The sequence below is a fragment of the Esox lucius genome, chromosome 20, assembly GCF_011004845.1.
Source record: "Esox lucius isolate fEsoLuc1 chromosome 20, fEsoLuc1.pri, whole genome shotgun sequence".
Taxonomy (NCBI): domain Eukaryota; kingdom Metazoa; phylum Chordata; class Actinopteri; order Esociformes; family Esocidae; genus Esox; species Esox lucius.
In genome coordinates, this window is record NC_047588.1 from 18,772,572 (window position 1) to 18,785,923 (window position 13,352).

The following is a 13,352-nucleotide window of genomic DNA, read 5'->3' on the forward strand; positions in this document are numbered from 1 at the left end:
TCTATATATCCTGTAAGGTCATTCATGTGAATGCTATATATCCTGTAAGGTCATTAATGTGAATTCTATATATCCTGTAAGGTCATTCATGTGAATTCTATATATCCTGTAAGGTCATTCATGAATTCTATATTTCCTGTAAGGTCATTAATGTGAATTCTATATTTCCTGTAAGGTCATTAATGTGAATTCTATATATCCTGTAAGGTCATTCCTGTGAATACTATATATCCTGTATGTACACTGATATACTGAACCCCCGTATGAGTCTACAAGTCAACAGTAAAGTGACGGACCTGAGACTCTGAGGCTGGCGGAGGAGGACACACTGCCCACTACATTGGTGGCCACACAGGAGTACACCCCTTCATCCTCCACAGACACACCCATGATCCGGAGGGTGGCCTCGCCTGTGTCACTAAGACGGGTCACAAGACATTGGTTAAAAAATAGAAACATTAACTTAAGCACAACTTGAAACAGAACTAAATTCTAAGACATGGCTTTGCAATGATCAACGTGAGTTCATCTGGATAAGAGCGTTTGCCAAGTGACCAAATGAAAGATGAACCGACAGGTTCAGATGGAGACCAGTACAGATGTATACCTACCCGTAGGTGATGCTGTAGTGTCCGTTGTTGGTCAGAGTGCAGTGGTCAGGTCCTCTCCAGGTCACCGAAGCTTTAGGTCTTCCACAGACCTTACACCTCAAAATGACACTCTCTCCCTGATCACAGGTCACATCACTCAGGGGCAACAAGAACTCTGGGGGGACTGCAGAGGTTACAGATAGAGGACGTTTGAGTTCTAGCGACACGTTTCCTGCATTGAACCACTACCTTTGCACTTTTATGTATACATACCATCATATATGTAGTTGGGATTTAGAAGCTGAAAGAAAAACATACAATAAATAGACATGCAATATTTGCACCATTAAACCATTATATTAGGTTAATCTAGAAGGGCTAAAAGCCTTTCATCCATAAAAGGTTGTGATTCTTCTAATTGAACTACCTTTACAGAAACTTTATTAGCCAGACTTTCTTGAGATTTGCGGTTGCCATTTTCCATCTTATTTTCCTTCCTGGTCTCCTTGTCTTTTTTCTCAGACTTTCTCCTGATGCGTAGTGCTGTGTGCCATGATGATGACTTCCTGCTCCAACAGGAAAATGACATGAAGACGATTTGTATGCACAATAACCGTTTTTAAAGACACTCAACTACAGCCAGCTCCCAAATTATGTAATACTCCTGGTTGAACCTTTTAGCTGGTACCTCTGGAAAACGTCTGAGTACAAGAGCAGTGGCCTTCGTCTTATCGGACAAACGAATGGGGCAACCTTGTCTCTTACTTGACGGTTCCTTCGGGGTGTTCGGGAATAATGATGGAGGTGTGACCCAGCACGTAGCCGGGGATCCAGCCCTCGGCGGCAGGTCCCTGCTCGGTGGCGGACCGGAACACCAGGAACATGTTCTGCTGGTTGGAGGCCAGCATCTGGACCACTTCGCCCTGGGACACACTGATCTCATCCTCCTTCAGGGCCACATAGTCCTGGGTCACCAACATGGTGCTGATGCTGCTGCTGCTACTGCTTTCACTCTGCGGGAGGAGGGAGATGCAGGTGGCGGGTCAGTACAGGGTTATAGGTAGGGTAACCCAGAGAGAGAGAGACGGACAGACAGAGAGAGACAGAGAGAGACAGACAGACGCACGCATACAAGTTCGGCATTCCTTGGCAAGTGCTCTGTGGTAAATAGATCTGCAGGACCCATGGCAAATCAAAACTGTATTCATTTGATTTGCATGTGAGTATCATTTGTTGGTAATCTGCTTCCATGCTAGAGCTGGTGCACAAAGGACTAATTGCAAAGCATTCATTACAAAAGATTCATCAGTGATGAGTGAGAGAATGTCAGACTGAAGCAACTAAAATCCGATTCCTCCATGTATCAAAGATAATTTGATTTTTAAGTAAAAAAGAAAAGTGAAGAGATGATCTCCAGAAAAAAGAGTGGTATGGTAGAGTTTACCTGGAGTGTCTTTCTGACAGAGAGGGTAGAGTTTACATGGAGTATACGTCTTTCCATGACAGAGTGGAAACAGTCTGTTTCAGCAGGAAAAACAGTGAGGGCTCTACAGAGTCTAGACAGTGCCTGAATAAATCATGAAGTGAGGCCAAATGTACTGGGTGCAAGAAATGTATTTGGGGACAAGAAAACAAAGAACCAGAACAAAGATTTGCATCACGCACGCAGGAGCAAGACCAAAAGGAAGCAGCTTTTACAGAGTAAAGAAAAACAAGAGACAGAAAAAGGCAGGTGAATTCAATTTAATCAGCACGTAATTTTGCTTAGGCCAATAAATTACTTGACGGTTCTCTACCCTCCCACCAAAAAATTTATTCACCACAACAGTATGAATCAAAAAGACAGCAAACGCAAAGTTCATGTCTAGAGAATGTTAATAACTGTTAGTGGCAGGTTCATTGCGGTACCAAAACCAAGACAGAGACGTGTGTGAAGTTAGGCGAGCTGAGGTAAAGAGTCACACAGGAGAAGAAGACACAATACAGTAAAGCAGAGGTACTGTAGCAGTTACTGTAGCATTGTACAGCCAAAAGCACAACGTTAGTAGTCTGAAGGATCTCACGCTACAGGCAAGTTAGTGTGCTTACATAGTTCAGTGCTCACTTGTGCTTCAGGTGACGCCATTTTTAGACCCAGTAAGATCAGCCAGTAAGGTCTTAGTTAGTAGGGACTAGGCTGGAGAGAGAGAAGCCTGGGACTGGACTAGGGTTCTTACCCCGTTGCTCTGGGTGGACTGTATAGACTGCTCACTGGTGGAGGAGCAGGTGCTCATGCGGTCTATGTCCTTGCTGTGGGTGGAGTGTCGATGGCTGCGGCCCTGGGTGGAGTCCCCACTATCACTGGGAAAGGAGAAGGAGCCAGGCCGGCTGGCCGGGGAGGCTGGGACCGTGGCGCCCCAGTAAGAGGACACTTTCTGGTTGGTGCAGCCTGGGATAAAGCTCTCCTTCATGGGGGAGGTCAGTGGAGAGACCCTCCCTACTCGAGCCACGGCCAGATTCAGAGGGGCCACAGCCAGTCGTGGGATGGGGGTCTGAGTGGGGCCCTCCCCAGGGCGGCACTCTATGGCACCGCCCCCAGCCACGCCCACAGGCTTGTCATTGCTGTTGCTGCTGGTTCGGCTGCGGGGCAGGGGACCCTCCAGCACCGGCATCTTAGGGACATCTTGGGGCCCCAGGTCAACCTCCATAAGCTCAGCGGGGCAGGGGGGCTGGGAGGAGGGGGAGGAGGATGAGGAGGGGAGCAGCTGGGACCACATACCTGCTGTCCTGTCTGGGCCATCGGGGCCCAGGGGATGGTGGTGATGGACAGGCTGCGGGATGCGGGAAGAGGGCTGGGGGATGCGTGAGGGCCGGCGACTCTGGGGGCCACAGAGAGAGTTACTCCCGGGGCCCATGGTGGAACCACTGCAGCTGCTGGGGCCCGCCAGGCCCGGTCCACTGGCCCCCACGTGGTTCCTCTGGTACTCGATAGGGGATGTCAGTGCTGGTGGACACAAGAAAGCCAGACGGAGTGTGAGAATACAGCCTTTCCGTATATTTGGTCACTGTCGTTAAGCACGCGCCCGTCGAGAGTCTAGGGCGAGAACATCCAGAACATGTAGCCTCGTCGTTCATCTACTCATCCTCACTGTAAAGACGGTTGCTAGCTGGTATATACCCTGAAAGGGCGTGTCTATCTGGCAGAGATGGTCAATGTAAACATTTCACATTCCTGAGGATGGCAGAGCGCGACCTACAGAGAGAGAATCTAAACACAGATCTTTCTATCGGTCTCATTATCGCGGCACATTTAACTTCCAATGAAACATATGTTCATATAATTCACCTATGCACCTCATCCCATTCCCACCTAAGTCACCTGATGTCAATGTTATCAAACACATCTGGGATGCCATGCAACGTGCTGTGGACCACAGAAATCCTAACAAGTAATATAACGCATAATAGGATGTGAATGTGCTGTTACCTGGGAGCAACTAGAAACATACTGAATGCCATAACGGTCTCTCTGGATAATAGTGTCTGCTGTCAATGACTGAAATGTAGCGTAACATCACTACGCGGTTGAAAACGTGGGCCTGTTTATACCGTTGAGGAAGTTGCGTTGGCTCTCCAGGATCTGGGTGATCTGTTGAACCCACATCTGGCTGACTCCAGGGTTGGCTGAGTGCATCACATAGGTCTCCATGCTGCCACTGGATGACCGCGAGGTCAGAGTGAACTTACAGGGGTCATCTGTGTTCTCCTCCAGACCCAGCCAGCTCACCTGCACACACACACACACACACACACACACACACACACCATACAGGAGAGAAAACAGGAGGTCAGTCCAACTAAATGAGTCCCTTAACTAATTAGCCTGTAACTTTGGTTTTGGGGATATTAACCTGAAAACACACTTTGTGTGGCCCCTCTGAATGCACGTACTATAAGTGTGACTGATTAGTGGTGATTGAAGCTTGGTACCTTGACGCTGTTCTTGAAGAGGTATCCTGGTTGGGAGTAGCCTTTCTTCTTGTCTAAGGGCTCGCTAAAGATGACGATCTGTTCGAAGAGGAACACCCTCCTCTCCTTCATCCTGGTGAGCAGCCCCCCATCCTGGTCAGATACCATGAAGGTGTCCTGGAGAAGAAGTCTGCCTTGGGCAACAATCTTCCCCTGTACAGGGGAATAATACATATGGGATAGTTAACTGACCTGCCTGCTTAAAGAGTGGTTCAATAAAAATGAACCACTTATAGCAGGGCGGACGAAGGACAGTCACTGCTCAGTCTTAGACCCTAAGTTTAAAATGTGTATTTTACCTGGATATAATTGATACAATACAATTATTTGCTTTCATGTACTTTTATTATTGTTATCACTGTTATTATTGTTTGCAATAGCTGGTGCTGGTGTTGCGTGTTGGAGTGGGTGAGCGAGGACTGTGTATATGTGTATTTGTTGTGTATGCTAGTTGTGTAGTGTTTTTGTCTATGTATTTGTTTTATTTGTGTCTGTGCGGTAGGACACCCTCGAAAATGAGATGCTGCATCTCAGGGAGCTATCCTTAATCAGTAAAACCCCATTAAAATAGCCGGAAAAAGTAAGAGACTTCATAAACCGCTTTATAATTTCAACCATGGGACTTCATGGTTGAAATTCAAAAATGCTATTATGAAAATGTGTGAACTTTGTTAACAGAGCCATGTTGAACTGAGGGACTATATCATCTATTCCCCGCAGAGGACAGAGCACAAGAGTCTTACATCAAAGCCTTGAAGACGTCCAACGTTCATCATGTCGTTGCACCTTTTGGGCACAACACACATGACGTCCACCGCTTTCTGGGGGAAAGTGAAGACGGAGAACACGTTTGTAGAAAATGGCATCCCAGCTTTATGACCCACAGAACTTACAACACACGAACGTAAAAGATCACAAAATCCATTCAAATTGTACTTCTGACCTCCAACTCAGTAGTGTCTACTGCAGCCTTTTTGGAAAACTTGAGTAAGTCCTTCAGAAGGAGCTGGTATTTCATGATGCGCTGGACAGGCTTAATGAGGAGATCAGTGAGCTGAAGCCTGTGGCCCAAACGTTGCTTAAGCTCCTAAAATGCACAAGCTACCAATTAGTTGCAGTCATTTGTACACAGTAGTGTTACAATACACTATGTCCAAAGGAAACAATGAGGCTGAGATGTGGTCAAGAGAGTGGAGAGAGATCCTTCTTACCTCAAAGTAGGTGTCAATGTATTCAGACACAATGTGCTCTGATTTGGGCTTGTTCTGGCAGTACACAATGTACATGTGTAAACGTCGCTCCTGACAAGAATACAAGGAAATAAAACAAAGGGGGAATTTGGAGCAGTTGTTATTTTGCAAACCACATACATTTCCGTTACTTATGGTATAATTTGGCCAGTGTGGATCATAACATCCCTCCCACCTGTTTGACAAACAGGGGAGCCAGCCTATCAGGGTCCTCCAGGCATTTTTCTAGTTCTCCCAGGAAAAAGCTGCAGCAAATTGAAAAAGTGTAGCATGAGTAAAGTGAAAGAAATCAACCTTGGATGATCAACAAAAACGAATAAAAACTATACTAGGCAGGTCCTATTCTGGTCTTACTCTCGGTGCCAGTCATAGATCTGGTGGATATTCCCAAAAACAATCTTGTCTTTTCCCCTCATGTCATCTGGCACGCCTTCCTCCTTCATTCGGCTGATGTAGCCCTGTAGAGACAGACGATATTCATAATTAGCTGTATGTTAGCTGTAACCATATTGCAAATACCTGTTAATTTAGAGGGTTGTTAAGTACTAAGATTCATTTCTGGATGTGACAGAGCATAAAGTGAACACTGGTGATGCTGAGGAGTGAGTCATTGATCATGATAATGAAGTTAGAGTATGTTCTCACCTCCACCACTGAACCCAGGTCTCTTACATAGTCCCTCTCTGTCTCCACGAGCTCCAGTAACACGTAGCTGTTGGCAATAGAGAAGAGTTAACTCAAAGTTGAAGTGCATCTAAAAATCCCCTATGGATAAAATGAACATTGGAATAACGCAAAGAGATGCTTCAAGTTTTACTGCTAGGTTTTATAAGGATCATGACTCATAATATTTCAGTCAAATAGGTGATTTTAGCGAGACCGTCACACAACAGTTTGACCTGATGTCTCAGGGCTTAAGCCTTATGACCATAAAACAGAATTAGTAGAAAGAGCCGAGGCCATCACCAGTCCCTTCCAGTCATTTTGTCCTCTACTTAGGACAGGCTGGGAGGACGAAACTGAACTCACTGGCGTCTCTTGAGGAAACCTGACTTGCGCTCTTCCATCTCATCGATGGGGGACGAGGACGACAGGAGGGAGTTGTCTGAGGGGTTGAGGGACGGGCTGCTGCTGTCCCCCTGTTCCACTGACAGAGAGCTGGGACGGTCCTCCAGGGACTAACATGGAGAGACATGACGACAAACACAAAGGAAGACTGAGTAGATATTACAGCTGGGCTAATAGTACCCATGCAGGTTCCTGTGTCATAATTGTACTAGCAGAGAGAGAGAAGCTTTGACAGTGTGACAAGTGTCAGTATTGCTCCTGGTCCTTTGCATAGAGGCAGGCAGCTGGCGAGGTGACTCAGACAGTTGACAGATGACTGGTGGGCCAAGGCAACATCACAGTCACGTCCGCCCCGACACCTGGATGGGCTGAGATGTCGGCGCGCGTGCGTGCGCGCTTTTGTGTGTGGGCAGTCGATATCAGCGTGGATAACAGATGGACGGTTGAATCTTACCATCTTGCTCTGGACCAGCTCTTCAATTGCACTGACCAGCTCGGCCGCGCTGGGTGTTTCTGAACTACTCGGCCGGCCCGACAAACGAGAGGCCTGGGTGGAGCAAAAGGAAAGGAAAGGAATGATAAAGAAACAGAATCGGTTTGGTAACTCATGCGAGCATTTCAGTTGGCAACAGTACGATTCAATGGGTTACAATTCATAGGGACGTTGTGCTCTCTGGTGGAGACATTGTGTATTCCACTGAACGGTCCATATTCATACAGTGCACGTCATCACATAATGTACCTCTATGAGGAGCTCACCATTGATGTGTTTTGACCCTGCCCCGACATTCCAAATGTCCACATAGGGAATGGGCGTGCTCTCCCTAATAGGGGGCAAATAGGGGCCTACGGGGGGCCAGGCTAGCATGGAGGACAGAAGGAACGTGGCATTGGGGTTGGGAGAGTTCGGGACGAGGTTCTAAGGTTCTCACCACCAGAGTGGAGTACATGCCTGAATGGTGTACATGTGCTGTTCAATACTCCATTAGAATTGGGTACATGGACAACGGGCCGGTCTCAGACTTAGCCTTGCTAAACGTTAGCGTCAGGTGGTACAAAGCAATGCCAAAGGGTAGGCAGTGAGTTGTGGACTAACTTCACCAACTACAGAAAATGGAGTATTCATCACATCCGCAATCACAGAGTAATAGACAGATGCAGGTGGGGATGGGAGATGGCTGAGGATGGATAGCGGCAAACTGAAATAAATATGGAGATGGTGGGGGGAGCATATGGACAGCGTAGGGAGTTACATAGAGAGGTACGAGAACTGAGACAGGACAGAAGCAGAACAAAAATCAACGTAATGCTATGGAAAAATAAAGGCAGTTAAGAAAAACAGGGAAAACATTGATATTAGTGTCAGAAATGTCTGCCGCTGTCACATTCATTGATAAGTGAGAATGACTGAACCAATAATGAAAAACAACGTAATAAAATGGCAGACAAAAAAAAGTTATCTACAAAAAAAGCATTTTCCTTTCTGAGAAAATATTTTACAGGACAGGTGATTGTCCTCTATTTGACACCAGGTGTGTGTGTGTGTGGTAAGTGGGGTAGGTCGGTTGTTGGTGTGTGTTTGTCTAACCTTGTCATCCTGAGAGTCAGCCTGCAGCAGACTGTGTTGTTGGATGGCCATAGGGGGGGGCAGGGGCACCGAGTCCGCCCCCTCCTCCCCCTCCTCCTCACCACAGCTCTGCATCCCAGACGAAGAAGACTTGGACAGAGTCCCACTGCTCAGACCCTCATTCCTCATCCTCTGTAAAGGGACAACAACAACAGAGGGAGGGAAACAGAAAGGTAGAGGAAATCAGAGCAAGAGGAAGATAAAGGCAGGGATTATGTGACGTCCAGAGATGCGTTATGTGAGGCAGAAAAGGTCAAACATTTGGGATGACAGCAGGACAGGAAGAACAAGGCCAGCTCAAAGGTGACCAGCCGAACGGACCTCCTCAACCATCTCATCCTGCGGCGTTGCGGCGCTGTCATCCGAGTCTTTCTGGGAGCCAGAGGAGTCTGCGTTCTTCCCACGACCGTCGCGGTTCTTCTTATGTTTGTGGGCCAGCTTCTTGACGTGCCCGTCGGCCTTGCCGCTGCTCAGGCGTCTCACAGGGCTGGTCAGCCACTTCCTCAGTGTGTTGCCCGGTCGCTTGGGCCCCGGGGAGCTGTGGGAGCCCAGGGTGTGGCTGGCGCCTGGCTGGATGGTGTCATTACTAGACACGGACAAGGTGTCTACGGAGAGAGAAAGAGAGAGATGGGGGGGGGGGTCAGTCCCTATGTAAGCTCTGAGGGTACCAGCGAGATTGAATGTAGTTGGGCAAGGTACAATTATTAGTACAGTATTATGTAGGAGTCATTGTTCTATATACTTGGAGATTCCATTTGAGTACATGATGGTTCCAGTGATTAGGCTTAGCATTGATATATGTTGCTCCTTTGAAAGTGAACTGGATGCACCTCATTTTAAAAACATATTATATAAATGTTGCGTAAGCTATTCTCTCTCTCTCTACATAATCTACATGAGGATTGTGTGGTTCCACATCCCCAGAGAGGTGTGGGAGAGGATTTGGCTGAGGCTCTGGGGCTATATGCGGAGCTGAGTGGGGGGCTTTGGCAGCTGTTTACAGAGGCTTGGTGCTCTGGGTAGATCGACTGCTTAGGTCCTGGCCACACAGAAATGTAATAATAGCATGTTCCTATGCTGCGAAAGAACAACCAGCATAGACATTGCTAACATTCTTATACAAATCCCTGAGGGATTGAAGGTGATGGTTCTAAATGGTTCTAAATTGAGCATGGATATGGCATTTGAATTTTCACGCACACAGATCTTGCTGTTCTCGTGCATCATAAGCAGTGGGTATTATAAGAGATAGTCGAGGGACGATGCTTTAGTATTTGTGGATTTAGACAAAAGGAGGATACAGCCCTGGACACGTTGAAAGGAGTTTCCTTGTGGCCAAGAGAAATCTCTGGAGATATTCTCAAACCTGGCCATGGCACATTTCATAAAGTCTTTACAGCTGTTCTACTTTCTGCAGCACAGTAAATCCCTGGGATCTTTCAAACTGTTTAAAAAACAAGTCAGCCGGGATGCTCGGCCAAACTTGCAAGCACAGGCATAAGGTTCATAACTTCACACAATGTAATATTTGCATATTTTTTTCTTTTTTCCATTGTCCTCTCATGTTGCAGTATATTGGTCAAATGTTTTCACACCTAGATGTCAACTACCTACACATTCTGGGTAAACAGGAAAGATACATACAGGCCTGAGCCCAAATGTAGCAGCACTATTCAAACATGCAGTACCAGTCAAAAGCTTGGACACACCTACTCATTCAAAGTTCAGTTTTACTATTTTCTACATTGTAGAGTCTAATCATAGTGAAGACATGAAAATAACTATAAAATAACACAAAGGGAATCATTTAGCAACCAAAAAGTGCTCAAAAGATCAAAATACATTTTATATTGTAGATTCTTCAATACCTCCATGACAGCTTAGCACACTCATTCAACTCTTTCACATTCTCTTAACCAACTTCATGAGGTAGTCACCTTGCATCACTATGCAAATAAATAAACAGGTGTGCCTAGATAAAAGTTAATTTGTGGAATTTCTTTCCTTTTTAAGGCCTCTGAACCAATCAGTTGCTTTGTTATTAGGTAGGATTGTATGGAATATTAAACATGTTGGTTAATGTAATTGTACAAGCTTGTCAAGTATTGCTTGCAAGCACCAACTACATTTACAAACTTGTTGGTGCTTGCAAGCACCTAAAATATATATGCTTGCAAAATGTAATTACAGATTTGAGCACAAGACTTGGGACCATTTGTCACGTCCTGGCTGTGCCCCTAGCCATCTCTGCGCTGGGCTCGGGGCATAGCCAGGACAGGACAGGAGGTGGCCTTTAGCCACCTCTACTCCTTTTTTTGGTTTCCCCAATTGGAGGCAGGTGTTAGTTATTGCCTCCAATTGGGGACCCTATTTAAGTTTAGTTTGTAGGCCCCAAGGCGTGGTTCATTTTGGTTTTGTGTATCCTGTGTAAGGAAGACCCACGTCACTGGTTGCTGCCTTTTTGTTTGTTGGAGTTTTTGTTTTTTGATTAAACATGGATTTTTTTTTGATTAAACATGTCCTTTCCATCCCACGACCGTGACACCATTGCCCTCAATAAAAAAACACAAATGTTGTGACACAATTGCACATAGTCTATTATTTTGAAAAGTTAAGCTCAAATAAGCAAAGAGAAACAATAGTCCATCATTACATTAAGACTTGAAGGTCAGAGAAAACGGAAACATTCACTTTGAAAGTTTTCTTAAGTTAATGCGCAAAACAATCAAGTGCAATGATTTAACTGGCTCTCATGAGGACCACCACAGGAAAGGAAGACCTAGAGCTCTCTCTGCTAGATTAGTTACCAGCCTCTGAAATCGGCAATTAACTGCACCTCAGATTGCAGCCCACATAAAAGAAAGCATTACAGTGTTTAGTAAAAAGAAAGAAAGTGCTCAGCATATGTGGGAACTCCTTCAAGACTGTTGGATAAACATTACAGGTGACTACATCATGAAGCTGATTGAGAGACTGCCAAGAAAAGCTGCAATCAGCTACTTTGAAGAATCTAGATTAGAATAGATTCCTATGAGGGGCCGTATCCTTTCACATACATATATTTTCACTCTCACATACATATGATCTGAAAAGTAGTCTCATTTCAATTTCTGCCGTGCTGTGAACAACGTTAGGTGCAGATGAGCATGTCCTTTGGTGCTCAATGGAAGAAATAGTATCAGAGATGTTAAAATAGTTCTTAAAACTCCAATGGCTCGCTGCAAAGCGTTCGTCTCATCCCCGTCCATGCTGATCGCGACCTGAACAAGACTCTGCTCGAGTTTCTCAGCCAATCACAGGGTGAGGTTGACAGCCAATCACATCGCGAGAAATGTTCTGCCATCCGTTTCAACTATACTCCTTCCGTTTCCACTATACTTTGTCTCTCACACACATACATTCTTCTCTCACATACATATATTTTCTTTACACATGCATACATTTTCTGCTTATATACATATATTATTTAAAATTGTGACTGCATGTGCATGAGATCAAAAATGTAGGAATATGTATGTTAAATTTAGAAATATGAGAGAAAAATATATTTGTGTGTGAGTTCAAATATAGAAATATAAGAGTAAAATGTATGAATGTGTGAGTGAAAATATATGTATGTGAAAGGAGAATGTACATATGTGAGGGTGAAAATGTATGTATGTGAAAGGAGAATGTATGTATGTGTGAGAGTGAAAATGTATGCATGTGAAAGGAGAATGTATGTATGTGTGAGAGTGAAAATATATGTATGTGAAAGGAGAATGTATGTATGTGAGAGTGAAAATATATGTATGTGAAAGGAGAATGTATGTATGTGAGAGTGAAAATATATGTATGTGAAAGGATAATGTATGTATGTGAGAGTATCAGAATGAATAATGTCTTATACGGCCCCTCATAGATTCCACTTTATTTTCATTGAACAGTACAGTACAACGAAATGCAGATAGCATCTAACCAGAAGTGCAAATAGAAGAGGGAAGAAAATGTACAAGTATTAAGTATAATGTATGTTACAAGTCGGCTGTATAGATATGCAAATGTGAGTACAAACGGCAATTATGAATGTGCAATGAAGGCAAATTGAAGGTAGCATGTGCATCTGAAATGCAAGGGTAGCGGCAAATGAGATTCCCGAGGTAGACATGTACATGTAACTGAAAACTTTCTTATCACATTTTGCAAAGCATTCTCAGAGTCCAGTAGTACAAAGAGAGTAGTGCAACAAGGTCCCTGAGAGGCAGTACTAAGCGGTGGGCGGGTGGGTGTGGTTAGTGTTGGGTCACAGAGTTCAGCTGGGTTACAGTAGATGGAAAGAAACTGTTACTGAGCCTGCTGGTGTGGGAACGAAGAGATCGGTACCGCTTGCCTGATGGTAGGAAGGTAAACAGTTTGTGGCATGAATGTGAAGGGTCCCTGATGATGCTGCGTGCCCTATTCAGAAACCACTTGCGCTGGAGGTCTACGATGGCTGGGAGCTGGGCACCAGTGATGTGCCGGATATTCACCGCCCATTGCAGGGCCTTCTGGTCGGCTACAGAACATCTGCTAAACCACACTTGCGCAGTTTGTCAGAATGCTCTCGACTGTGCAGCTGTAAAAGTTCACAAGGATCTTGGAAGACAGGCGGGCCTTCTTCAGCCTCCTCAAAAAGTACATGGTGGGCCTTTTTGACGAGGGCTGAGGTGTTGAGGGTCCAGGAGAGGACCTCGGAGATGTGAACACCTAGGAATTTGAAGCTGGGAACATGCTCCACCTCAGTACCTTTGATAAGAACTGGGGCATGATTGCAGCCTTTAGACCTGCTGT

At 45.3% G+C, this 13,352-nt stretch overlaps 1 protein-coding gene across 6 annotated transcripts in view; it reads right to left on the reverse strand.

Moving 5' to 3' along the window:
- Positions 1–13,352, reverse strand: part of triob (trio Rho guanine nucleotide exchange factor b) — a 141,452-nt gene that overhangs the window by 9,693 nt on the left and 118,407 nt on the right. For 5 of the 6 annotated variants that reach the window (XM_029115548.2, XM_029115547.2, XM_029115549.2 and 2 more), the window contains 18 exons: positions 8,865–9,148; positions 8,505–8,675; positions 7,371–7,463; positions 6,878–7,026; positions 6,494–6,560; positions 6,203–6,306; positions 6,024–6,093; positions 5,810–5,899; positions 5,542–5,685; positions 5,342–5,419; positions 4,560–4,751; positions 4,179–4,356; positions 2,807–3,573; positions 1,356–1,603; positions 1,018–1,156; positions 864–891; positions 612–774; positions 297–418 (listed from right to left, as the gene is read on the reverse strand). In XM_029115548.2, coding sequence (XP_028971381.2) covers positions 297–418; positions 612–774; positions 864–891; positions 1,018–1,156; positions 1,356–1,603; positions 2,807–3,573; positions 4,179–4,356; positions 4,560–4,751; positions 5,342–5,419; positions 5,542–5,685; positions 5,810–5,899; positions 6,024–6,093; positions 6,203–6,306; positions 6,494–6,560; positions 6,878–7,026; positions 7,371–7,463; positions 8,505–8,675; positions 8,865–9,148 — 3,087 coding nt within the window. Of the gene's footprint in view, positions 1–296; positions 419–611; positions 775–863; positions 892–1,017; positions 1,157–1,355; positions 1,604–2,806; positions 3,574–4,178; positions 4,357–4,559; positions 4,752–5,341; positions 5,420–5,541; positions 5,686–5,809; positions 5,900–6,023; positions 6,094–6,202; positions 6,307–6,493; positions 6,561–6,877; positions 7,027–7,370; positions 7,464–8,504; positions 8,676–8,864; positions 9,149–13,352 lie in introns of those variants that run through there. The other variant, XM_029115551.2, reaches the window with a different exon arrangement.